The sequence below is a fragment of the Peromyscus leucopus genome, chromosome 8b, assembly GCF_004664715.2.
Source record: "Peromyscus leucopus breed LL Stock chromosome 8b, UCI_PerLeu_2.1, whole genome shotgun sequence".
Taxonomy (NCBI): domain Eukaryota; kingdom Metazoa; phylum Chordata; class Mammalia; order Rodentia; family Cricetidae; genus Peromyscus; species Peromyscus leucopus.
The window spans coordinates 105080684-105105745 of NC_051086.1; the positions used below are offsets into that span (position 1 = coordinate 105080684).

Here is a 25062-nt window from a genome sequence, read left to right on the forward strand (position 1 = left end):
ACCTCCACTTCTTGCACTGCAGAGTTACTGATGTACACCACTGTGTCCAGCTTTCCCACAGGTGCTGGGATCCAAACTCAGGTCCTCAGGCTTGCATAGCAAGCCCTTTATCCATGAAACCATCTCCTCATTCTCAGTCCTCCCCCTTTGAATCCCCAACTGCATTTTGCTTGAAGGGGAAACAAGAGAGGTGAGTCATATCAACACATGAAAGACGGCCTAAGAGTACCATCCTGATTCAAACACCCTATAGTTTCATGTAGAACATGCAACTTCAAGGCTAAACACGGTAGGAATACCTATAATCCCAAGCACTCCAGAGGTGGAGGCAAGAGCAAAAGAAGAGGCCAGCCTGGGCTACATGAGACCACCTTAAGATAGATTTTTTAAATTTTACATGTATAAGTGTTTTGCCAGGGGCTGGAGAGATGGCTCAGAGGTTAAGAGCACTGGCTGTTCTTCCAGAGGACCTGAGTTTGATTCCAGTAACCACATAGTGGCTCACAACCATCTGTGATGAGATCTGGTGCCCTCTTCTGGCCTGCAGGAAACATGCAGCTAGAACACTGTATACATAATAAATAAATCTTTTTTTTTTTTTTTTTTTTTGGTGTTTTGAGACAGGGTTTCTCTGTGTAGCTTTGCGCCTTTCCTGGAACTCACTTGGTAGCCCAGGCTGGCCTCGAACTCACAGAGATCCACCTGCCTCTGCCTCCCGAGTGCTGGGATTAAAGGCATGCACCACCACTGCCCGGCTATAATAAATAAATCTTAAAAAAAAGAAATATTAAATAAGTGTTTTTTGCCTGCGTGTATGTCTGTGCACCACATGCATGCATTGCCCTTCAAGGTTAGAAGAGGGCATCACATGAAACTATCTTTAAAAAAAAACAGAAGAGCTGGAGAGATGGCTCAGCTCTTGAGAGCAATAGCTGCTCTTACAGAAGATTGGGTTCAATTCCCAGCACCTACTGGCAGCTCTCAACTGTCTGTAACTCCAGATCCCTGGGATGAAATACCCACTTCTGCTCCACAGAATCCTGCATGCTTGTGGGGCACATAAATTTCACAAGCACACGCACACACACATACACATAAAAATAAAAGATAAATTAATTAAAAAGTAAAATAAAGCCGGGCCGTGGTGGCGCACGCCTTTAATCCCAGCACTCGGAGCAGAGCAGGCGGATCTCTGTGAGTTCGAGCCAGCTGGGCTACCAAGTGAGTCCCAGGAAAGGCGCAAAGCTACACAGAGAAACCCTGTCTCGAAAAACCAAAAAAAAAAAAAAAGTAAAATAAAATAAAGGCCCTTAATACCATGATAAATTCTATCATTAATAGTTTGATTTCTAGGCAGTCTTAACAAAATGTATTTCAAAGTCAAGGCAAAGCTAAAAACGTTGGCTGCCTTCAAGACTCCCAGACATGGACCAGTTTCTAGGCCTTGATTTCTATACTGGTCCAAGCCTTCTGAGAACATGTCATTCATTATGCTGGCATGAACTGGCATGCCCTATAAACCAGGCAGTTTCTGCCCGGCCACCCGAGGGCTAAGAGGGAAAACACAAATACCTCAGAAAATGCCGCTGCGGTACTTCCTACTCTGGCAGTCATTAACGGTACACTATATAGAAAACGCTTTGCAGATAAAAAATGTTGACAAGGCATTGTTTAAAGATTTCTAATGACACATTGCAGAACTCCATAATGGTTTACAGTCAACTGAATTTTGTCTACTTTCATCAAACAATTAAGAATAATGTGAGTTTTCTAAAATAGCACAATCATGTCTCTTAATTTTTGGTGACTTTCACTTGGCTTTGCCATGTATATTCAACATTTAGATTTTGTTCTGGATAGTCCCTATGAATATCTTGATTGTTAAAGGGCATAGAATTGTGTCCCATTTCCTCACCCTGCTCACTCATCTGTATTAAGTGCAAATGTAAGTGACTTCTGATTTCTAGTACTCTTCACTTGGGATTTGATACCAAAGAAAAACACCTTTATAAATGTAAGGAAACTATTTGCACATATTTCATTCTTCAATCTGTCTTCAACACTGAGACATGTCAAAAAGTAAAAACCTCTGCTTCTCTGAGGAAGGCTCTGTAATCAGACATTTCCTGTCCAGACTGCTTGTTCCCAAATACCCAGCAGCTGCTTCCCAAATTATCACACAGAGGCTTATATTAATTATAAATGCTTGGCTGGTAGCTTAAGCTTATTACTCACTAGCTCTTACACTTAAATTAACCCATAATTCTTACCTATGTTTAACCACATGGCTTGGTACCTTTTCTCAGTACAACATTCTTATCTTGCTTCTCTGCATTTTCTGACCCCCCTTCCTCTTCCCAGAATTCAATCTCTTTCTGCCCAGCTATCAGCCAATCAGCTTTTTATTAACAAATGAGAGTAATACATATTCATGGTGTAGATGTAACTCTGAATGGTTTTATTAAATAAGAAACACAGAGCCAAATGCAGAGTTAAAAGCCCAAGGTCAGAGCAGTAGCTAAGAACTGAGACCAAGACTGCCTTCTTACCCCACCCCCTGCGGCTGTCTTTCCCCTGAGGAGACCTACTTCCTGTGTGTCTGTCTTTTTATTGACTTTCTGTTCTGCCTTCTCATTGGTTGTAAACCCAACCACATGACCTCCTCATCACTGCCTGTCTATACAGACCTCCAGGTCTCTATGGTTGGTATTCAGATAAAAGGTGTGTGTCTCCAAGCTGGCTATGTCCTTGAACACACAGACTCTGTCTGCCATGTGATCGGATTAAAGGCGTGCACCTCCACCGCCTGGCTTCTGCTATGGCTTGCTATTAGCTCTGACCCCCAGGCAACTTTATTTATCAACATTCAAATAAAATCACATTTCAGCACAAATAAAATATCACCATACATGGTGTAGAAAAGGATTGTTCCACACAAGGCTCTACAAATGCTTCCTCATCCAATTACTCAGAAATGGGAGTCTGTCACCCAAGCATTATGAGAAAAAAGTCCCAAGGAAGAATCCTTTTGTTTGGTTGATTTTGGTTTGTATACACCATGTAGTCCAAAGTGGCTTCAAATCCTCTATCCTCCTTGCCTATCTTCCCAAGTCCTGGATTACAGGCCTATGTCCCAACACCTAGTTTACCAAAGAAGAATTCTACAGTGCAAGTCACTCTGAGTTTAAGAAGAAGGAAATTTCTACTAACAAAGTTTTAGATTAACCTCTGACACAGGCTACAAAAGAAAATATATGGAACAGACAGATGGGTCATATGGAGAACACAGGTTCTGAATAAGTTAGATGTGAGAGAACAAGCTGGAGCGCTGGTTCAGCGGTTACGAGCACTGGCTGTTCTTCCAGAGGACCTGGGTTCAATTCCCAGCACCCACATGGCAGCTCACAACTGTCTCTAACTCCAGTTCCAGAGGATCTGACACCTTCACACCAATGCACATAAAATAAAGTTAAATAAATTATTTTGAGAGAGAGAGAGAGCACTGCTTGCTCTTCCAGAGGATCTGGGTTCAATTCCCTGCACCCACACGGTGTCTCACAACCATTTATAATGCCAGTTCCTGGGGATCCAATACCCTATTCTGGCCTCTTCGGGAACCAGGCATCCAAGTGGTACACATATATGGAGGCAAAACACCCATACACATAAATACATAAACTTAAAAGTAAAACTTCTGGGAGCTGGAGAGATGGCTCAACAGTTAAGAGCACTGGCTGCTCTTCCACAGGACCTGGGTTCAATTCCAGAACCCACATGGCAGCTCACAACTGTCTGTAATTCCAATTCCAGGGGATCTGGCACCCTCACACAGATACACTGAAGGCAAAACACCAATGCACATAGAATAAAAATAAATAAATTTTTTTAAAAAAAGTAAAATTTCTGAAATCAACTTCAGAAGAGTTTACTGATTCCTCACAACCTGAGAAAGTCAATTTAAGACCCACCGGTACCCATGAGAGCCTTTGGAATACCTGAACAAATACTTTACCTCAGTAAAGATCATTACAGTGTGTAGAAAGTTTAATAAGCAGTTCTTAACTGCTGATACCTCACCTATTTCTAGGCAAGTCATCTAAGTTAGTAAATTTTAGTTTTAAAACTAAAGTCAGCCTTTGTTTTAAAAGTCAGGATGGAAAATACAGAGAGAACAGAAGACCCCTAAATGAAACTGTAGGGAAAGAGAAGCCTCCCTCAGAGAAAAGCCTTAACTCTTAACCTACCAGAAGTGACAGCCCCTGTCTGCAATCCCAGCGTGAGGAAGCTGTGGCAGGAAGATGTCAAGGTCAAGGATGGTGTGGTATAAAATGGTAAGACTGTCTCAAAAAGTAAAACAAAATGCTTCAAGAGCTGAACTTCCCTGGAAACCCATGTAATCCAGAAAGAAGTGATGTTATTTCGAATGCATGGAACCACTACAGAACTGTCCCAGGCCTAAGGCACCCAACATGGATCCAATTTCCCAGAAATCCCAAATACCCCTTAGTGTTGACCACAATTCTTCTGTCAGACCAGCCTGTTACTCACGCCATTCCCCAACCCCTGCCACATTTACTGTGGAGACAAGCTCCCACAGGTTAACTAAAGGCTATCCGCTGGTTTTCCTCTCTCTCGTTTTAACGGCATATTTCATGGTGGGGTGGGAGGGGGACAATCTATCTCTACTGTCAGGCCAAAGGGAAATCAGCCTTCTTTATCACACTCCTTTTAAACGGGTAGTCAGTTGTCTCTGCCAAAGAGGGGCCGGTCCCTCCAGGTTGCTGTCTAACCCCCTGGGCCACTTCCTTTGTGGGGAAGGGGTTCCCTACTGATGCCCTTCTCCCGACTACTCTTCCGGAGTGAAATCATGACGAGGCACTGCTGGGATGGGGGAGGAGAAAGCCCTAAGGGCAGGAGGAAAGGACGTAAGCGGCTTCGGGGCCTGGAGGAGGCTGGGGTCGCTCGGAGCAACCTGCGGCAGCAGGGAGGAGGGAGGCCGCTCCACTCGGACCGCTCGGCCTCCTTCCCGCCAGCCTCTCCAGGCCCAGCTAAGGTACCTCCACAAACCCAGGGCTGGTGAGGAGGAGCCGCAGGCGCCGAGCACCATCCCGCGCGGGCCCGCCCAGGACGCCGGCAAATCTGCTGCCTCATCCCGGCGCCCCGCTCCCTCCCGGCCGCCTCACTCACGATGTTCTCGGCCATGGTGGCCGCTCCTGCCTCCGGGTTCGAGCCCCGGGCTGCCGCTGCCTGCCTCCCCAAAGGCCTCGCAACTCCGGCCTCGGCCTCAGCCCCGGCCTCGGCCTCCCGCCGCCGCCGCCACCGCCGCTCCAGCTTCGCCGCCCGGCTCCGCCAGCCGCCGACGTCCAGTGCTACGCTCAACGCACTCCGCCGGGCGAACACACAGGCGAAACAAGGTTCCGGCCCCGCCAACGGCCGCGCGCATGCGCAAGTGGAGCCGCGTTCACCTCGGCCCCGCCCATACCCGCGCGTCTGGGCCCGGCCTCCTATGCTCAGCAACAGACCCAGGGTTCAGAAGAAGCCTGCAAAAAAGACTTGTTTCTGAACGTTCGAGCAATACAGAAAAGCCCCAAGAAGAAAAAGCATCGAGATGTCACCCCAAAACTAGTCGTTGAGCGAGTTCTGTACCGTCTTCACAATTTTCCAGCAATGAGCGGGGCCTTCTTTTGCACTTGCACATGATTTGAAGGAGACCTTATGGAAATCTTTTAAGAGGCTAAAAGCCACCTATTTGTTTGTTTGGGTGGTTGGTTTTGTTTTTGTGTTTTGGGGATTTTTTTTGTTTGGGTTTTGTTTTTTTTGGGGGGAGGGGAGCGTTGTTTTTCGAGACAGGGTTTCTCTGTGTAGCCCTGGCTGTCCTGGAACTCGCTTTGTAGACCAGGCTGGTCTCGAACTCACAGAGATCCACCTACCTCTGCCTCCCAGGTGCTGGGATTAAAGGCGCACGCCAACCCAGTTGACTAGATTTTTTTTTTAAAGATTTTATGTGTTATATGTGTATGAGTGTTTTGCCTGCCTGTATGTATGCCAAAACACATTCGGGCCTGGTGCCAGAGAAAGGCAGAAGAGGGAGTGGATCCTTTGGAACTGGAGTTTCAGATGATTGAGACCCACCACGTGGGTGCCAGGAGCCAAACCCAAGTTCTCTAGAAGAGCATCACATGCTCTTAGTTGTTGAGCCATCTCTCCAGTCCTGAACTTGAGCTTTTGATTCTCCTGTCTCCACCTCCTGATGCTAGGACTACAGGAGTGTGCCGTCACACCCAGTTTTATAGATGTTGGGGTAAAACCCAGGGCTTCATGTGTGAGGAAAGCATTCTACCAAGTAGTCCACATTCCAAAGCCCATTTTTAGTCAGGGTCTCCTACATTTGAAATCTTCCTACCTCTGCTTCCTGAATATTGGGATTGTAGATGTCCACCACCACACCTGGTTCCCCTCTTTTTAATTTCATTGAATCCATCATCACTGCCAATATTAGTGCTGATAACACATGTTCTTTAGCCTCTGTTATTTAAATTTTGGCGTATTCTTTCCATCAATATTTTTTTAAAGATTTATTTATTTATTATGTATACAGCATGTATGACCAGAAGAGGGCACCAGACCTTATTACAGGTGGTTGTGAGCCACCATGTGGTTGCTGGGAATTGAACTCAGGACCTTTGGAAGAGTAGTCAGTACTCTTAACCTCTAAGCCATTTCTCCAGCCCTCCATCAATATGTTTTACTGCATGTAACAGCGTTTGCATGGCTCTCACACTGGGAGTAGAGTAGAAAGGACATAGGTCCCTGCCTTGGTGCAGGTACCCCAGAGGCAGACCAAGTTGCAGATATGTAACATCAGGTAGCTATTTATGATAAACACACAACCAAAGTAAGAATAGATAGAGAGGGTGTCTTAGGGTTTCTATTCTATTGAAGAGAAACCACGACCATGACAAATCTTACAAAGGAAAGCATTTAATTGGGGCTGGCTTACTGTTCAGAGGTCTAGTCCATTGTCATCATGGCAGGAAGCATTGTGGCATGCAGGCAGACATGGTGCTGAAGAGGTAGCTGAGAGTTCTACATCCAGATTCAAAGGCAGCAGGAAGAGACTGTGAGCCACTAGCCTAGTCTGAGGATCTAAGACCTCAAAGTCCCCAACCTGTAATACTTTTCTTCCAACAATGCCACACTTACTCCAATAAGGCCACATCTCCCAATAGTGCCAGTCTCTATGAGCCTATGGGGGCCATTTTCATTCAAACTACCACAGAGGCTGATAGAATATGTTTAAAATAAGATGGTTAGGAGCTGGCAAGATGGCTCAGCAGTTGAGAGCATTAGCTGCTTTTCCAAAGGATAGGTTTACATTCCCAGCACCCACATGGTGACTCCCAATCTGCTGTAACTCCAGTTCCAAGGGAACCAATGGCCCCTTCTGGCAAGAAGATGAAACACTCATAAAACATACAAAATAAAAATAAAATGGTCATGAGGCCAAGTAAATCAAGGTGCATGTGTCAAGTCTAATGACTTAAACTTAATCCCCTGAACCCACAAAGTGGAAAGAAAAACAAATTATTGGAAGTTGTCCTCTTAATGTCACACACACACACACACACACACACACACACACACACACTATAGTACATACGCACACACTTTATTTTTTTGCGATTTTTTCTTTTTCTTTTTTAAAGATTTATTTATTTATTTTGTATACAGCATATATGACTGCAGGCCAGAAAAGGGCACCAGATCTCATTACAGATGGTTGTGAGACACCATGTGGTTGCTGGGAATTGAACTCAGGACCTCTGGAAGAGCAGTCAGTGCTCTTAACCTCTGAGCCATCTCTCCAGCCGTGATTTTTTCTTAAGATTTATTTATTTATTATGTATACAGTATTCTGCCTACATGCATGCTTGCAGGCCAGAAGAGGGCAACCAGGTCTCATTACAGATGGTTGTGAGCCACCATGTGGGTGCTGGGAATTGAACTCAGGACCTCTGGAAGAACAGCCAGTGCTCTTAACCGCTGAGTCATCTCTCCAGACCCCACTTAATTTGTTTTTAAGATGGGGCTGGGTATGATGACACCCACCTATAACTCCAGCACTCTGGAAGCAGAGATAGGTGGTGCTCTGAGTTCAAGGTCACTGTGGTCCACATAGCAAGTTCCAGGACATTCAGAACTATGCAATGAGACCCTGTCTCAAAATAAAATAAAGATGCTCTGGGTTGTCGTTCTGCTCAGCTTTTATTGTGAGTTTGACAGGACCTAGACTCACCTTGGAAAAAGGAACTTCAGTTGGAATGGCCTTGATCCCATTGGTTTGTGGGGCCTCGCTGTGAAAGACTGTCTTCACTGTGGTTGTGGTGGGAGGGCCTATCCACTATTGGTAGCGCCATCCCCAGGCAGGTGAGGCTGGGCCCTTTAACACAACTGGCTGAGAATGAGCCAGAAAATAGGCCAGTAAACAGTATTTCTCTGTAGTCCTTTTCCCGGTTCCTGCCTCCAGTTCCTATCTGACTTCCCTCTTTGGTTGGGTATAGTCATCATCAAGGAGACCTTCAAAACCATTAAAGAAGCATGCCTGAGCTGCTTTTTGACTGGCCGCCAAGCCCATCAGGAATTTGGTGCTGTCTCCACCCTGGTCCAGATCCATGTAGGGGCCAGGTATATGCTAACATGCCCTGCCTGAATATTACATACAAGAGGAATTGAATAATATGTGATTTTCGAAGGGTGGTTGGTAACGCATGCCTTAAAACCCAGCACTGGGAGGCAGAGGCTGGCAGATCTCTGAGTTCAAGGTTAGACTGATCTACAGAGCAAGTTCCAGGACAGCCAGGGCTACACAGAGAAAACCTATCTTGAAAAACAAACAAAAAAATGTGACTTTCATATCTGCCTATTTTCACTTTTCACAATGTTTTCAAGGTTCACTCATGTTGTGGCACTCTATTCCTCATAGTCTTCCTCTTCCTCCTCCTCCTTTTTCTTCAATACTGGGAACAGAATAAGAATCCAGAGCCTAATACAAGAGTGGTAGACAAGTGCTCTCCCACTGAACTACAAACCTAGCCCAGTTGAGAACATTTTATGTAAGTGGATTTATACAGTGGCAGGCTGCTGCACCCTGGGCTATAGTGAAAGCCTGGATGGAAGAGGTGTCTAAAACTGGCAGAGATCCTGGATTCCATCCCCAACAATGGGGTTAGGGAGAAGAAAAGGGAAAAAAAAGTGCTAACGACTGTGGAAGACACTGGGGGGCTCCAGGCAATGGGGGATGACACAGGTGCTAGACCATTTGAGGCCAGCAAATTTGTCTGGACTACAAAATTATAGGCCAGAACAATGGTAAATAAAGCTAAAATCAGGGGGCTGGAGAGATGGCTCAGAGGTTAAGAGCATGGGCTGCTCTTCCAGAGGTCCTGAGTTCAATTCCCAGCCACCACATGGTGGCTCACAACCATCCGTAATGAGATCTGGTGTCCTCTGCTGGCCGGCAGGCATACATGCATGCAGAACACTAAACTCAAGGGCTCTGGGGTGGAAATGGAGGCGGCATGTGGCAGGTACAGTAGGACCTTCTCTGCCCTAAACATGTCGATGATATCTATGAAAGTCCTGTGCACCTATAGTGATACTGACAAACACATCCACATCTCACACACATTCCAATCAGAAGCATGGAGACCTGTGGAAGGCCACACCCAAGGCCACACAGAGTTAGTGTTTGGTAGGGTCCAGTGTTGACAGCCTTTGACCATGTTTTCTGTTTCCATAACAAGTGATATCTTTAGACACAAGGACTGTATGGTGATCATAACAAAATCCTGCTTTTGAGAAGCTTGGAGGGAGGGGACATCTGGAATGTGAATACTGATTTGTTTTTGTACTGGATCAACTAGGGGGGAGAGTTGGCATTTGTGCTGCCCATTGGTCTCCTGGGAGACAGCATTGTGAACCAGTTTGCAGAGATCTGTTCCTTTGAAGGTGCTGATAGAACAGCTGATGAGCTGAGACTCAACAGTGATGACCATGAGGCCAGCACCAGAGCCACTTACCAAATGTGCAGATATTAGGGGCATCCCTAGAGCCAAGGCCGAGAATTAGGGGCTAAGAAAAAGACCAGTTGCATCTGCAGAAGCAAGGGCCTGCCTTAAGCCCTAAAATGTGACTCCTCACATGATCCCACTGTGATCGCTGCGTGGGTGGAGCTTGCAGCTCTCCAGCTCTGAGGTGTACAGTTTACAGAGCAACCAAGGAAGACCATCACATCAGGAACACATGTAACCTGTCCAGAGAGGCCCCAGGCCACCTGTCTCTGTGGCTTTCTCAATTCATGTGGAGGATGGAAGAGGGAGAACGCAGCCCCCTGCTATCTCAGGTGAGCAAGCGTCTAATGGCCTACTTCAGGCTGAAGATGTTTCTCAGTCCTATGGTCTGCCAGGAGGCCCCTGGACCAGGTTATAGTCGACCTGACTCCTGGCTCCACCCCCCAGTGTAGTTGTGTGCTAGGATCTGTCATTAAGCCGATGCCAATGGGTGACCCTCTCAGACTGGGGTGGGGCTTCACTAGTCAGATGGCTCCCCTTACTGATGGCTACACTTGGGTGGTAGCCTCGAAGGGTCTCCTGTAGGTCTGAAAGAAACTCCGACACTGGGCTCAGGAGCAGGTAAAGGCAAATGTCCTTTGAAGTTGAATGTGGTCATGTCTGTGGCCTCAGACAGTCTTCATATTGCTGAATGGGCTCCAGCAGGCTATCCATTTGCTCTGAGAGACTCCAGCTGACAAATAATCTTCATATATTCTGCTTCAAATTCGGGATAAAAGAGGCACCCACGCAGCTGGACTAGCATGGTGGAAGTGATGGGATTGACTGAGATGGCATGGAACCCTTGCCTAGACACCTGGTGTAGTCTCTTCCAAGTCAAACTGTCATTAGAAAAACCAGCTGGGCGGTGGTGGAACTCCCAGCACTTGGGAGGCAGAGCCAGGCGGATCTATCTCTGAGTTCAAGGCCAGCCTGGTCTACAGAGCAAGATCCAGGACAGGGCACCAAAACTACACAGAGAAACCCTGTCTCGGGGGCAGAAAAAAAGAAAGAAAAACCAGGTAGTGGCCAGGGCAGTGGTGGCGCACACCTTTAAACCCAGCACTTGGGAGGCAGAGGCAGGTGGATCTCTGTGAGTTCAAGGCCAGCCTGGTCTACACAGTGAGTTCCAGGACAGCCAAGGCTACACAGACAAATCCTATCTCAGGGGGAAAAAAAGAAAGAAAGAAGGAAAAAAAGGTCACGAGCGGGGTTTCCCCAGCTCCCTGTAGAGGGCCTCTCTCACGTCTTCCTGCTCAGCTGAGCCACCTGGTAGAGGGCATGTTTTCCCTGCCTCCCAGTCTACCAGCTGCTCCTCTCCCTGACCAGAAAGCCAGGCAGGCAGGATCCAGACAGTCCCTCCCTGTATCCTCCACACTAGGTCAAGCATAGTATCTATACTTGGCCTAGGTTCAGTTGGTGGGTCCGAGGTGAGGCAGAGAAATCAAGGTTGATTTCACAGAGGACGGGGAAGGATGGTCACAGGAGCAGCTTCTCTGTCCCGGGCAGCCTGCGTTTCTGGTTTGGATAGGAAAGTCCCTCCTGTGGCTGTACAAAGTCACTGCTGGGGCACTGCGGACTGATGCAGGGGAAGCAGGCCCACCCGCCACCCTCCTGCCCTGGGGGAAGAACAGAACGCCTGGGCAAGGTCGTGGAAGAGAGGAAGTGGGCGCATCTTTTCTCTTTTTTTTTAATTTATTTATTTTTTTGAGACAGGGTTTCTCTGTGTAGCCTTAGCTGTCCTGGAACTCGCTCTGCAGACCAAGGTGGCCTTGAACTCACAGGGATCCTCCTGTCTCTGCCTCCCAAGTGCTGGGATTAAAGGCGTGCACCACCACCCCCCGGCCTGGCCTGGGTGCATCTTTTAAGTGCTGTCCTGCCTAGTCTTTACCACAGACCTTCTGGGGCGCTGCCATCACACGGCCCCAAAGGAGGCTGACTATGGTGATATCTTATTTGTATTCAAATGTTATTTGTATGTTAATAAATAAAGTTGCCCGGGGGTCAGAGCTATTAGCAAACCATAGGAAAACAGGGCAGTGGTGGCGTATGCTTGTAATCCCAGCACTTGGTAGGCAGAGCTAGGTAAGTCTCTGTGTGTTCAGGGATACAGCCAGTATTGGATACACATGCCTTTAATCTCAATACCAATCAATAGAAAACCTGGAGGTCTATACAGACAGGCCGTGACGAGGCAGTCATGTGGTTGGGTTTACAATCAATGAAAAGGCAGAACAGAAACACTATAAAAAGACAGACACACAGGAAGTAGCTCTGATTCAGAGAGGTAGGACCACCGCAGGAGGAATGGTAAGGTTTTAGCTCTTAGCTCTGACCTCTTGGCTTTCTTCTTTGCATTGGTCCTGTGTTTCTTATTTAATAAGATGGTTGGTTACATCTGCAGCTGACCTCATCTCTACCCAGGTAGGCAGTGAGCTAGGACCCCTCACTGCCCGTCTGCTCCCTGCCTAAGCAGGATGAGGCCACAAGTTCCCAGGCCCCTAGCTATCCAATTCTCCCTCCCACAAGCTTCCTCCAAGCCCACCCCATCCTCTTAGCTCCTCTCCAGTGAGGCCTCACCCCTTCGGATGTCACAGAGTCTGAGTGGCTGAGAACTCATCAATACATCCTCTAAGTTTTCTTTCTGTCTGCAGGGTACTGCTGGTTCTGAGTGCTGAGAACTCATCAATGCATCCTCTAAGTTTTCTTTCTGTCTGCAGGGTACTGCTGGTCAAGCGCAGCCACTCGCCAGGAACAGTCCACCTGCTTCAAACATCCCAGGTCCAGCACTCCGGGAGGATCAGGTAGGGGGCTGGGGCTGCAGATGCTGTCCTGGGGCAAAGCACCAGGCCTGGAGGGAAGACCAGGCCTCCTCTCTCTCACTTCCCACAGGAAGTAGCTGTGTCAAGTATCTGACTTTCCTCTCCAACTTCCTCTTCTCCCTGCTGGCCCTGTGGGCCCTGGCAGCAGGGCTCTGGGGCCTGACTGTCAAAAGGTCTCCGGAGGGTGGCTGGGGTGGAGCCCTGCCCACGGACCCCATGTTGGGGCTGCTGCTGGGAGGCCTGCTGGTCAGCGTGGTGACCCTGTCTGGATGTCTGGGTGCTCTCTGCGAGAACAGCTGCCTACTGCGCTTCTACTGTGGAGCTGTCCTCACCTGCCTGGCCCTGGAAGCCCTGGCAGGGGCTCTGGTGGTGGCCCTCTGGGGTCCACTGCAGGATGGCCTCAAGTATACCCTACATGTGGCCATCATCCACTACCGGGATGATCCAGACCTATGCTTCCTCCTCGACCAAGTCCAGCTGGGACTGCAATGCTGTGGGGCAGTTTCCTACCAGGACTGGCAACAGAACCTGTGAGTGCCCCCCGTACCCCACACGGGCAAGAGAAGGGGTGGTCTGGGTGCCTCACTTACCCACTTGAGCATGCATGCGTATACATGTGTGTGTTCTCGTGTCCACATATAACCACACGCCTTGCACTTCTGCTTCCACATGCCTGCACACAAGTTTCCTTGTGTGCATACAAATGCACTCTCATATATCCCTTTTGTGTAAACACAAAACAAAGTCTCATCCTGAGGCACACACATACACCACATATACACAGACCGACATGCCAATGTGTGCACTTACTCACAAGGTATGTGGCACTTGCCTTTGCCTAGGCCATGGGCCTTAAACTTGAATGAGCCCAACTTTTGGCCAACTCTAGAGCCCAGACTCAACTTCTCCACACTGTCCCTCCACTATGAGGATCAAATGGAGAGGCCAAGCCAGAAGATACCAGGAAAGTAATTTTTTTTTTTTAAATCTCAGGACATCTCAGTGTCAAGAAAAATACCGTAGGTTAGTTGAGTTCATGACTCCACAGGTCTGTATGCATGTGTTCCTGTGAGTGTGATTGAACTTCCGATTTAGGCATGACACAATATTTTATGTTCTGCTTGAGAATCCCTGTTTTGTCTATATCTGCCAATGCACAGACACCCTGAGCCACGCCTGTCCTCCCTGTAACAGGCAGGATAAACACCGTGCTCCCTCCCTGAAGCCTCTGAGGCCAGTTAATATCGAGGGATGGAGACAGAGGAGGTTCTAAGAACCGGTCATTTGTTCTGAACATAGCCACAATATATGGTGCCTACCATGCTTCTGGGATCCTGCAAAGCATCCCCTCTAACCCCCCACGTCCCCCACCTACCCACACTCCCCGGTTTCTGGGAGAACCTGGTCACAGAGAGTACACTCTGTTGGTAGTTGTCAGGGCCTGGTGAGCAGCTGAGGCTCCTTAGCCACCAGCGGGCTCCTCATAGCTCTGATCCTTTGCTGCTGCCCACTACCACCCTTCTTATTGCAGCCCATTCTACACGCTTCTCTGGGAACTCAGTCTGCTTCCTCTCTGATGCTGCCTGCTCAAGTGAACTCACAGTGTGGATGGGCAAGGTCTTCTTACCGCCTCTTCTTCAACCACCTCACTGAACATTTCCTTGCCTGCCAAGATAGACACCCCACCCAATCCCCACCCCCTGTCTGCAAGTACAGAGGGGTGTACGCATGTGATACAAGAAACTGAGTGTCCTGTGTGTGTGTGTGTGCGCATGTGTATGTATATGCCCCTTCATATGTACACAAGGGTGCGTGCGTGCGTGCGTGCGAGCGAGTGAGTTTGAAGGCAGGCCTCCTCTCCAGGACTAAACCTTGTATGCCTTGCAGGTACTTTAACTGCAGCTCTCCCGGGGTACAAGCCTGCAGCCTTCCTGCCTCCTGCTGCATCAACCCCAGGGAAGAGGGAGCTTTGGTGAACACTCAGTGTGGCTTTGGGGTGTTGCACCTGGACCCGGATGCAGCTGGACAAGTAGTATACTTGCAGGGCTGCTGGCCTGTGCTGCAACAGTGGCTGCGAGGGAACATGCGGGCCATAGGCAGCTGTGCCATCACTGTTGCTGTGATCCAAGGGACTGAACTCCTGTGGGCAGCCTGCCTGCTGAGGGCCCTGGCTGTCCAAAAGGCAGCAAAGGACACAGAACCCAGCCCTCTGGGAGGCGCCAGTACCACCCTCCCCACTGAGCAGAGCTGAAAAGACCCTGGTACAGGACAAGTTCCAGGCCTCTCCTCATCTTCCAGGGAAGGTGTCGGAGGTCCCCATGGAACAGACTCCTGGACTCCACTCCTGGCCCACTGCCTCTTTGCTACGTCTTTCGGTCTCACCTATGTACCGAGAATCTTAAAGGGTCTTAGTAATGAAAACAAACCTGGAGCCAGGTATTGGAGTGAACTGAAAGATCAGAGAGACAGAACAAGCCACATCCAACCTCACCTTGCCAATTCCTCAGCTGGTCTTGTTTCTTCAGACTGAATGCCTGAGTCCTCATCTGGAATGAATCTCAGCTGAATTGCTGCTAAAAAGCCTAAACGCTTACCCAGACTCTAGTTCCTGGTCCTCACGCCTTATATATCTTTCTGCTTCCTGCCATCACTTCCTGGGATTAAAGATGTATGTCACCATGCCTAGCTGTTTCCAGTGTGGGTTTGAACTCACAGAGATCCAGCAGATCTCTGCCTTTGGAATGCTAGGATTAAAGGTGTATGTGCCACCATTTTCTGGCCTCTATTTCTAGTGGCTGTTCTGTTCTCTGACCCCAGATAAGTTTATTAGGGTGCACAATATATTGGGGAACACAATATCACCACACACCTAGACTGACTCTGTGCTGCCTCACTCCTGATTTCTCGGGACGCACCAAAGCCCATGGGTGTCTTTTGCAAAGGCTATCATGGTCTGTGCCTGAGCACGCCTGCTTCCTACTAGGCTGGTAGGAAAGGGGATCCTGCTTCCAACCTCAGCTACCTACCCTGATCTAACTCACCCTGACTGACTCTAGATCCCCATTTCCACAGGACTGGTTTCTCATGGGCCTCCTCCTGCTTTCTGGTCTTTGGTGAGATGTAGGGTATGGCTCAGGCCACACCCTGTAGAAAGCTTCTTTTGGTAGAAGGAAGTCTTGTTTATTGGTGTTTGCACTCACATTTGCATAGTAAACTACAGATCTCACAATGACCAGGACTGTCTTCCTCAAATCAAGATGGAGACAATTCCTCATTTCCCAGCTAAGGTTGAGTGTGAGCAGCCCAGTTCTGATTTCATCTGTAGAGTTAACATGGTCAGTCTGTGGCTGTCTCGTAAGACGAGTCTTTTTCTTTTCTATTCTATTCTTTCTTTTTCAGACAGAGCCTCGTGTATTGCAGGCTGGCCTTGAACTCCCTGAGTAGCTGAGGTTGACCTTCCCCCTCCTGCCTCCTGCTTACAAGTCTGAGATTACAAGGGTGCACTGCAATGCCCAGCACACAGGGTCCTTCCGAAAGCCATTTCCTGGTCATTCAAAGGGATAATCATACGCTTACCCTAAGTATTGTGGGTGCTTTGGGGTGCCCTACCTCTCAGAGTGGAACTCTCAGGTTACTGGGGTGCACAGCAGGTGTCAGCTCAGGCTTAGGATGACTGGCTGGGCCTGTGTTTAGGTTTCTAGTTTGGTTCGTTCCTGCCTTCTTGGAGAATCCGCTTCATTGACTATGGCCACCAGGAGTGAGGGTCAGGGCCAGGCTCATATGTCCAGGACCTCCAGGCCAAGCCTCTGTGGAGTATGTGATTTATGGGAGTTTTTTTCTTTCTCTCTCTTGCCAATCTCTCCTACTTCTACATGCCCTGAACCTTCCCTCCATGGTACACATAAAGCAACCCTACTGTAGGTGCCATGCCCACCAAAGCACCTCAGATAAGCAAGGATATGCTAATTTTATTTTGCAATAGGGACAAGGGACAGAGTATGTTGGGAAGGCTGGTATAATGGGTGGAGTAACCTCGGTCTCTCTCACCACATCACCCCAGGACAGTGTCCTACCCCAAAACACCCATCTGGAAGGGTTGCAGGACAGAGGAACTTTCTTACCCACAGAAGGCAGTTCAGGGAAACATTATTGGGGAGTCCACTCCTGCATTCCAGCCACAAGAAGGACAGGAGGTGGGGCTGGGTCCCCCTCCCTTCTTTCTTCTGACCAGGGACTTCAGGTCAGCAGAGTGGCCTGTGGGAGGCTGTCGGCTCTGGTAGCTGGTGTCAGGGCATGAAGTTGTCCCACCTGGAGGCCAGGGACAACCTGGCTAGGGACTCGGGCTTGGGCTTGGGCAGGGATCCTGGACAGGGCTTACAGAGGGTGGGCGTGGTAGAGAAGAGCGGGTCTCCAGCAGGCCTCTTCCACGGCTAGCGTAGCAGGGACTGACTAAATGATGCCGTACTGAGCCAGCTCATGCAGCTCCAGATGGTTGAAGGCCTCCCAAGGGCAGATGACAGTGATGTCTGCAGGAAAGGTGTGGTTAGAGAGGGCTCCACGAACCCAGCACTGACCACAGCATTCCCTGTGTCCTGCTTTCCACTCCCCAAATAAAAGCCATATCTGCCTAGGATGAGAGTCTGAACTCTGGTTGCGAATCTTCCTCCTCGGCAGGAAGCACCAACTTTGTCTTCTGGGTCCTGCCTCTAGTAGAGAGGAATGTGGCAGGCCCAAAGGGGGAGCTCAAGGACCTTTTGCCGAAGTTGGGGGGATCAGCAAAAGTTTCTCCTGTGCCTAGAGATTCTACCCCCATGGAACAACCCCTCTCAGTGGGATCTGAAGTTTGATGTTGGGAGAGAAACAGAGGACAGGATGGGAATCAGGTTAAGCAATAAAGAGAGGAACCTGAGACCTGTGGGAGTGTGTCTGAGGGATGCAGGGGACTTAGGAGGACTATCCAGAGGCAACAATCCTGAGTTGTCTTACCTGTTCCCAGGCCTTCCATCCCAGGGATGTCATCTCCAAACCTGCAAGGACAGAGTGGTCAGGGGTGATGTCTCCAGGTCTAGATCTAGCCACCCATGGAGACCAGACTGAAGGCTTCCTCCCCAACATCTGCTATGGGGCAGGGTCTGGGGGATCCCTTCCACTAACACAGAGCTAGTGTGCTTCCCAGAGATTCACAGGCTGAGGACCAGGAAAGAAAGAGTATGCCCAGGTACACATAGGCAGGCACCAACACAATGTTGCGTGGGTAGATTTGGGCTGTGGGTCTCTACAGGAGTGTGACATGGAATATGTGAGTGAGTGTGAGGGTGCTGTGTGTGTCTCTCAGTGTGCCAGCTGTGGTTTGTCCCTGAAAGGCACACATGCTAGAAACTAGTCTCCAGTGTGCAACAGTATTGAGAAGTGGTGGGACTTTAAGAGGAGAGCTGAACAGAGAGTGTTCACAAGGGACCATGACCATGGACTGATGCCATCCTCACAGGACAGGCTTATAACTCTATAGACAAGGTGGCTATAAGGGAGAGACTGGTTCCTCTTGGCTTTCTAGTTTTCTCCGTCTCCATATGATCTGGCGCTTTTACCAGCACCCCTGCCTCGATTCCATCCTCTAGGCTGTGCCATAGCCACAGGGTCTTTACCCGAGGTCAAACAGTTGAGACCACCTCTCCTGGAACTTTCAACCTCCAAAACAGCGGGCACAACAAATCTTTTCTGCACAAAGGATTCAGCTCCCATTATTTTGTCATAGCAACATAAAACTGGCCATGATGTTCACATGTAGGTGTTCACATGTAGGTGTCTGTGTGTGCGCAGGTGAATGTGGTGGGTGCACACACATCCCTGAGGAGATTCAGGCAGTCTGCTCTCCAGACCTGCCTGGCTGCATTTACACCTGGAGTAAAGGATAGGCCCTTGGTTCCCCCAAAACTCCTGAGGCCCCAGTTATCAGGAGGAAGACATATGCAAAGAACCATGGCCGGAGACCCACCCCAGCTTCCACCTTGTCCTCCCAGCAGCCTGGGAAGAGTGCTCCTCGTGGGAAAGGCTCCCCTCTGCTGTTAGGCTTACCCTTGGACGCCTTTCTTGGGGGGCTTGCTCTTGAACTGCCTGGTTTGCCGTTGCTTAAACTTAGGTGGTCCTTTCCTGGGGGTAACTGGTCCTCCTATAACCCGTGTGGCTGACCGAATCTCGGCCTTGGGTGGCTCCAGGTTCATGGTGAGGCTGTCAGAGACACTTCAGTGACCCTTAGCTTCTGGACTCTGTCAGGCTGGGCTGTACTCCTCATGCAGGCTGGGGCAGACCAGACAGACGGATCTCCATTAGCCCTTGCTCTTCCCTTCCAACCTTAGGAGCAGAGTGCCTGGGACAGCTGCCTGCATTCCAGAGAACCACCGCCAGCTCCACAGGGCTCCCCAGCACTCTCCTTCTGGTACCATCCGACCCCTCCCACTGCTGGCAGCCATACACAACTCATGAACTCCCTTGTGCCCATCCCATACTCCTAACTCACATCACACACACACACACACACACACACACACACACGCACACGCACACGCACACGCACACGCACACGCACACGCACACGCACACGCGCACACACACACACACACCATGTCCCCAGCCAGGGCTTTTTGCTCCCTCCCTCCTTCTCATCCACTGGAATCTGATCCAGCCACATCACTCTGTGAAAAGCCTTCTGAGGACTCCTGGGATGGTAAACAAAGAACACTCCTTCCTGATCCTGCAAGTGATCCCCACAGCCTCTTACCTTCTCTTCCAGGTGACCAGCCCCAGGCTGCTTTCACTGGTACCAGGTCCCTTCTCAGGAAGTCCTCCTCTGACTCTACCTCATGTCATTCTGTATTCCAGTCCTAATTTATGTCTTCATATCACCTTCTGCTAAATTCCTCATTTATTTACGTATGACCCTTTAAGTACGTTTGTTCATATTTATGTACTTGTTGGTTTTGGCAAATATCTGTCCCTTGGGGTTGGACTTGTTGCTGATACTTAATAATAAATGCTCCACAAAGTAGAACACAGAGATGCCCTAAGGAAAGGGCCTGTCTTTGAACCAGAAACAGCTGAACTTGGTACCCCTCACTTTCATGGCTCCGTTTCAGAGGGCCAAGCCAGAAGCAGGTCTCAGGGAGGGCAGTTACACTAGGATTATTCCCTTAGGCTGCTCACTAGCTCACTGACTTGGGGCTTGTTCTTGGTTAGACATCATCTTAGGGCTTTGGTGAGGCTGAGTTGCCCTCGCTGCCCTGTATCAGGCCACAACCCAGAAGACACTATACAGGATGATCCCTCCTCCTCTTCCTAAGAGCTCTAAGCCCCAGTGACTTTGGCCAAGGACGGCACAGCTTTCTGTAATCCTATTAGCACCCGAAGGAGACTCCTAATCTCCCAGAGTTTCTAGGAAGCTGTATAAACCTCACATGCTGCTGAATACAGGTGACCCAGACAGGAGGTGCTGCCTCAACCCAAGGACCCTTTTCTGCTCTCGGTCCTATGTGGTATAGTGCCCATCCAGCCTTAAGCCATTGTCAGTGGTCTGCTGGAACATCAGGGCTGAGACTAGTCAGCAGACAGGATGAGTTTGTTGTAGGCAGTCCGCCTCTTCCTAGTTTCAGCCTCTATCTTTGAAGTTAGCACCAGCTTAGGAACCAGGACTCAGGAGCTTAGACCAGGCTTCTCAGTCCCTGAGGCATCCATCCCTTACTTCCCAGTGCTAAAACACTTCTCTAGCCAAAGGCCATGAACCCCCAACAGAGCTCCAGTGCTGTCTCCATGGAAACCATGCCTGAGATGCCTAACCCAGACTGACCTAAAGCTGGTGCCATTCAGTTATATGATCAGGTGGCTGGCTTTGGTAAGGCACTACCATTTGATATTGTGGAGAAGCAGAGGAGGTAACTGGCAGAATGTCCTCTCCAAAGGACAGGGAAAGGGGACAGGCGCCTAAAGACTCAAAGCTCAGCAGAGGCAGTAAAAGCCTGTTGGCTTCCCCCAACTCCAACTCTGGCTGTCAGAAAGGGCAATAAGCTGGTCACTACTCACCAAGCACTGGACAGGTCTCAGGGAGCCGCAGGTGCCAGTTGGCTGGACCTGGGTCAGCAGAGCACTGGCCTAGGAATTTATCCTTTCCTGGTGAGCAGATTATGACTGTCTTCTCTGATGCTACACTAATGAGATTGCTGGGCCTTGAGGGAGCCACCACTGACTGGGATGCTGGGGGTGGACAGGAGGGGTCCAGGTGCAGCAAGGGCCTGAAGGAAGGACATCCAGTTCCAGAAGGTGGTCAAGAAGGGAAGGAGAAGTATTATCTTCACCAGCTGTGGGACTATGCCTCCAGAAACAACAGGGCCATCTTCCAGACAGTTCTTGCCTGGGCTTACCCCTCCCTTTCTGTCCCATCTACGAGGAACCTGACTGTGGACCTTGATGCTCTATGTGGCAGCCCCTATTTTTTCCCCTTTGCCTTTCAGCCTTGTCTCTTACATTCCAACCCCAAGGCCTCTGCATGTGCCCAGTGTCTTAGGGGCCCTGCAGGCTAGGATAGGACACCTATTTCAGATCAGCTTTTTTTTCTTTACACTCATTTGTATGTTTGGATAGAATTGTTTGGTTTTTTGTTGTTGTTTTGTTTGTTTTTCGAGACAGGGTTTCTCTGTGTAGCTTTGGAGCCTGTCCTGGAACTCGCTCTGTAGACCAGGCTGGCCTGGAACTCACAGAGATCTGCTTGCCTCTGCCTTCCAGGTGCTAGGATTAAAGGTGTGTACCACCACCACCTGGCTAGAAATCGTTTTTTTTTGTTTTTCTTTTTCTTTTTTTTTTTTTTTTAAAGATTTATTTATTATGTATACAGAAGAGGGCACCAGATCTCATTATAGATGGTTGTGAGCCACCATGTGAGTGCGGGGAATTGAACTCAAGACCTCTGGAAGAGCACTTGGTACTCTTAACCTCTGGGCCATCTCTCCAGCCCCTTGTTTTTCTTTTTAAAGACATGGTCTTGGGGGGAGGACAGGGGAATCTGTGGCTGATATATAAAATTAAATTAAATTATGAAATAAAAAAATTAAAAAATAAAATAAAATAAGCTGGTAATTTAATAAAATAAGCGTGGTTCTGTGGTCAGAGTGGTCCAAGCGATTCCAGCGCGTGGTGGCGCACGCCTTTAATCCCAGCACTCAGGAGGCAGAGGCAGGCGAATCTCTGTGAGTTCGAGGCCAGCCTGGGCTACCAAGTGAGCTCCAGGAAAGGTGCAAAGCTACACAGGGAAACCCTGTCTCGAAAAACCAAAAAAATATAAAGTAAAATAAAGTAAAATAAAGACATGGTCTTATGTAGTCCTGTGCTGGTCTCAAACTTTAGGATGGTCTTGAAGTCCTTGTCCTCAGCCCTCCAAGTGTTGGAATTACAAGCATGTGCAAACACAACCAGCTCTGCATGATTTTGTGTTAACCTTTGTCTTCTACACTGGAGGGGTAGGGGAGGCATGTTATACTGCTAGTGTCTGGTCCACTATGGAGCATTTCACAGATGCATGGTAGTAAGTACCTGGGAATAAAATTGATGGATAAGATAAGATGCAGGCCAGTGTGGTCAGAGTCTGAGAACTTAAGTGCCACATACCCAGAAGCAGACATGGACCCACTGCAAAGGGATGGTCAATGACTTTTCTTTGAGGGCATCTCATACTGCCTGGCCTTACTGTCAAATGCTGGAAATGCTAATTTTTATAGGACTCACTGGTGTTAACATTTCCTGGAGATGTGAACAAATGTCTACCTACACTAAGTATGGCCCACTCCTTTAATCCCAACACTCGGGAGACAGAGGCAGGCAGATCTCTGTGTATTCAAGGAGTTCCAGGACAGCCAACACTACACAGAGAAAACCTGTCTAGAAAAACCAACCATCTTTTGAACCTCTTTTCAGAAGGAAATGTTTCAATCTACAGTAAATAGCTACACAAAAGTCTAGGATCTAATAGATGTCACCATTATCATGTTTAACTGGGCCCAGACTATGCTGAGTACTTTGGATGGCATGCATCATCTGTCCAAGATGCCAGCCTAAACTGTCTTCTGTCACCCACTAGCAAAGTGCCCAGACTTTCTGGTCTTAGTTTTGTCACAGATCTGTGTAAGACACCAAACCTGGAAAAAGCCTTATTTATCAGCTTAAAACCAATAGGAAGTCACTCTATAATCCTAGCTTTCCCCTTAAACAAAGTTAGGTAGGTACAAATACATATAAGCTCAGCCCTTGCTAGTACCTTGCAGCTGATTCTGGAGCTTGATGTCCTAACTGCATCTAGCAGTATTCAGACCTCTAAGGGAGGACCCTATAGTACTACAGGGAAGAAAGAACCCCCTCCCCACACCCCGACCCCCCCACCCCCTGACCCAGGAGGAGGCAGGGAGCAGCTAGCCCCTCTCACACGATGGCTCTCATTTACCACACAGATGGGAACCAGAGCTTCCTGTTAGCAGAACATCCCAGGTCCACTGGGGCCTGGAGGTGCTCCTGTCACAGGATGTTCAGGGAGATGAGGGTTTTAGTTCATCTTCACCAGTGAGGAGAGCTGTGGCTGCTCAGCAGGGACACACAGCTAGCCTACGTATGCTTTCTTTGACAACACAGGCAGAGGGACAACACAACTTGGTTGTCACAGAGAATTTATTCAGAGGTGAAGTTGTTACACAATAGTTTCTATTCCTGGTGGACATGTGGAATCTCCCAGACTCAAGAATAAAAGTGGCCCTGCTGCTTCTAAAGGGTGGCATCTGTCTACAGCGAGGAGTCCCAGGTAAACTGGCTCAGCTTCTACTCTGTGTGCGGAGCCGGATCTCCATTCTGAGGAAGGCCTTGAGGTTCTCATCAGTCACATGCTCCTCTAGAATGGCCAGGGCCTTCTCCCCACCATCCTGGTAGTGCCTCAGCAGAGCTTCTGCATAATCTACCCACACACAGTTAGGACAGCCACTCATGCAGCAGTTTGTGGGAGGCTGGAGCTCAGGTGACAGAGAGTCCGGGGGTCTTATGAGGTTCTCCGGGGGCAGGGAGGCCTTTGGCTTCCTGTCATCCTCTGCACCTTCCCTGTGGTCCATCCCCAACTTTCTGCAGCTCTCAGAGGCTTGCACTGGAGCATGGTGTCTGTGGAGAACACTGTGTCTTCCTCGGGGAAGACGCTGGCAGCAGTCCCAGCCGGAGAACTGTTGTGACCCCTGTGAACATGGGATAATCAGTATGACTCTCCAGGAAGCTGGGAAGGCATTGGGAATGTTCAGCCTTCCTAGCACTGGACCAGTGGCTCAACATCCTTCTCAGCCTCCTCACTTCCTGCAGGACCATAGACGAGTTATTAAATTTCACTCCTGTGTACTGTTTCCCTGTCTGTGAAATGGACATATTGGTTGGTATGTGAAGACATTTAAGGGCCTGGTTCAGTGCCAGGCACTGGGCCTGAGCTCCAAACAACTGCAGGAGGAACAGCTCTAGAACAGACGACTAGATGGATGACTGATCGTGGACAGGACGAGGCGAAGGCCACAGAGCCGGCTGACCCTCACCAGCCAGTTTTAACTAAGCACGTCTCCTCTGACCGTTCTGACTATCCGCACCCTCCTCAGTCCTGCATCTTCCTTCCGTCATTTCACAAGAGAAGCTCAAGGGATATCGGGTCACCCCGTTCTCTGCCTCTAACGCCTCAAAGACACTTGAGTCTGACGTTCATCCGTGACCCTGGTCACTAACTGGTACTCTTGCAATTTACGTGCCCGCTAACTCGTCTGGGGCCCAAAACTGAAGAAAGCTCTCAGTGAGCGCGCTGACCGTGACTCCTCCAAGGGCGGGCTGGCCTCCCAGACTTGGGACACCCCGGCTGTGCGAAAGGCTTCTGGCAACCCAGCTGGGGCACTGCGGCCCACTCGGCCCGCGAGTACTTGCCCAGTAGCAGAGCTCCGTTCCCACCCGGCCTCGCCGGGACAGGCTCTGCAGCAGTATTCCCATAGCTGGTGCAGACGCTGAGGCCAATGAATTTGGGAGGGAGCGCAGGAAGCGGAAGTGATGCTCATAGGGCGGGGTCTTGCAAGAGGGCGGAAATGGCT

The 25062-nt window shown here is 49.2% G+C and overlaps 4 protein-coding genes across 5 annotated transcripts in view; 1 reads left to right on the forward strand and 3 right to left on the reverse strand.

Moving 5' to 3' along the window:
- Nploc4 (NPL4 homolog, ubiquitin recognition factor) overlaps positions 1 to 5356 on the reverse strand; it is a 59353-nt gene extending 53997 nt beyond the window's left edge. The window contains exon 1 of the mRNA XM_028895379.2: positions 5188 to 5356. Within this exon, the coding sequence (XP_028751212.1) occupies positions 5188 to 5202 (15 nt within the window). The 5' untranslated portion in view covers positions 5203 to 5356. The remainder of the gene's footprint in view (positions 1 to 5187) is intronic.
- Positions 5357 to 10280: 4924 nt separating this feature from the next.
- Tspan10 (tetraspanin 10) lies at positions 10281 to 15397 on the forward strand. The gene is made up of 3 exons (XM_028853647.2): positions 10281 to 10402; positions 12830 to 13461; positions 14819 to 15397. Exons 1-3 carry the CDS (start codon positions 10358 to 10360, stop codon positions 15180 to 15182), a joined length of 1041 nt encoding a protein of 346 aa, XP_028709480.2. The 5' UTR covers positions 10281 to 10357; the 3' UTR covers positions 15183 to 15397.
- A 1468-nt stretch (positions 15398 to 16865) lies between these two features.
- Positions 16866 to 19425, reverse strand: Pde6g (phosphodiesterase 6G). Its single transcript, XM_028853581.2, has 3 exons — positions 19007 to 19425; positions 17918 to 17958; positions 16866 to 17457 (listed from the first exon to the last, which is right to left on the reverse strand). Exons 1-3 carry the CDS (start codon positions 19150 to 19152, stop codon positions 17381 to 17383), a joined length of 264 nt encoding a protein of 87 aa, XP_028709414.1. The 5' UTR covers positions 19153 to 19425; the 3' UTR covers positions 16866 to 17380.
- Positions 19426 to 23614: 4189 nt separating this feature from the next.
- Oxld1 (oxidoreductase like domain containing 1) lies at positions 23615 to 25061 on the reverse strand. 2 transcript variants are annotated; one of them, XM_037200781.1, is made up of 2 exons: positions 24902 to 25061; positions 23615 to 24180 (listed from the first exon to the last, which is right to left on the reverse strand). In XM_037200781.1, the coding sequence occupies exons 1-2, from the start codon at positions 24962 to 24964 to the stop codon at positions 23773 to 23775; spliced, it is 471 nt and encodes a 156-aa protein (XP_037056676.1). In that variant the 5' UTR covers positions 24965 to 25061; the 3' UTR covers positions 23615 to 23772. The 2 variants fall into 2 exon arrangements, with proteins under 2 accessions (XP_037056676.1, XP_028709411.1); XM_028853578.2 differs by having other exon boundaries at positions 24788 to 25061.
- Between the last annotated feature and the right edge of the window lies 1 nt (position 25062).

What these genes read in the sequence shown, in the direction of transcription:
- Tspan10 (XM_028853647.2), top strand. Translation starts at nt 10,358, where the DNA reads ATGTGGAGGATGGAAGAGGGAGAACGCAGCCCCCTGCTATCTCAG. An exon ending in GCAGCCCCCTGCTATCTCAG is followed by an intron (nt 10,403 to 12,829) that starts GTGAGCAAGCGT and finishes TTCTGTCTGCAG; the next exon opens with GGTACTGCTGGTCAAGCGCA. An exon ending in CAGGACTGGCAACAGAACCT is followed by an intron (nt 13,462 to 14,818) that starts GTGAGTGCCCCC and finishes TATGCCTTGCAG; the next exon opens with GTACTTTAACTGCAGCTCTC.
- Pde6g (XM_028853581.2), bottom strand. Translation starts at nt 19,152, where the DNA reads ATGAACCTGGAGCCACCCAAGGCCGAGATTCGGTCAGCCACACGGGTT. An exon ending in CCCAAGAAAGGCGTCCAAGG is followed by an intron (nt 17,959 to 19,006) that starts GTAAGCCTAACA and finishes CTGTCCTTGCAG; the next exon opens with GTTTGGAGATGACATCCCTG. An exon ending in GATGGAAGGCCTGGGAACAG is followed by an intron (nt 17,458 to 17,917) that starts GTAAGACAACTC and finishes CCTTTCCTGCAG; the next exon opens with ACATCACTGTCATCTGCCCT.
- Oxld1 (XM_028853578.2), bottom strand. Translation starts at nt 24,964, where the DNA reads ATGGGAATACTGCTGCAGAGCCTGTCCCGGCGAGGCCGGGTGGGAACG. An exon ending in CCGCCCTTGGAGGAGTCACG is followed by an intron (nt 24,181 to 24,787) that starts GTCAGCGCGCTC and finishes CCATGTTCACAG; the next exon opens with GGGTCACAACAGTTCTCCGG.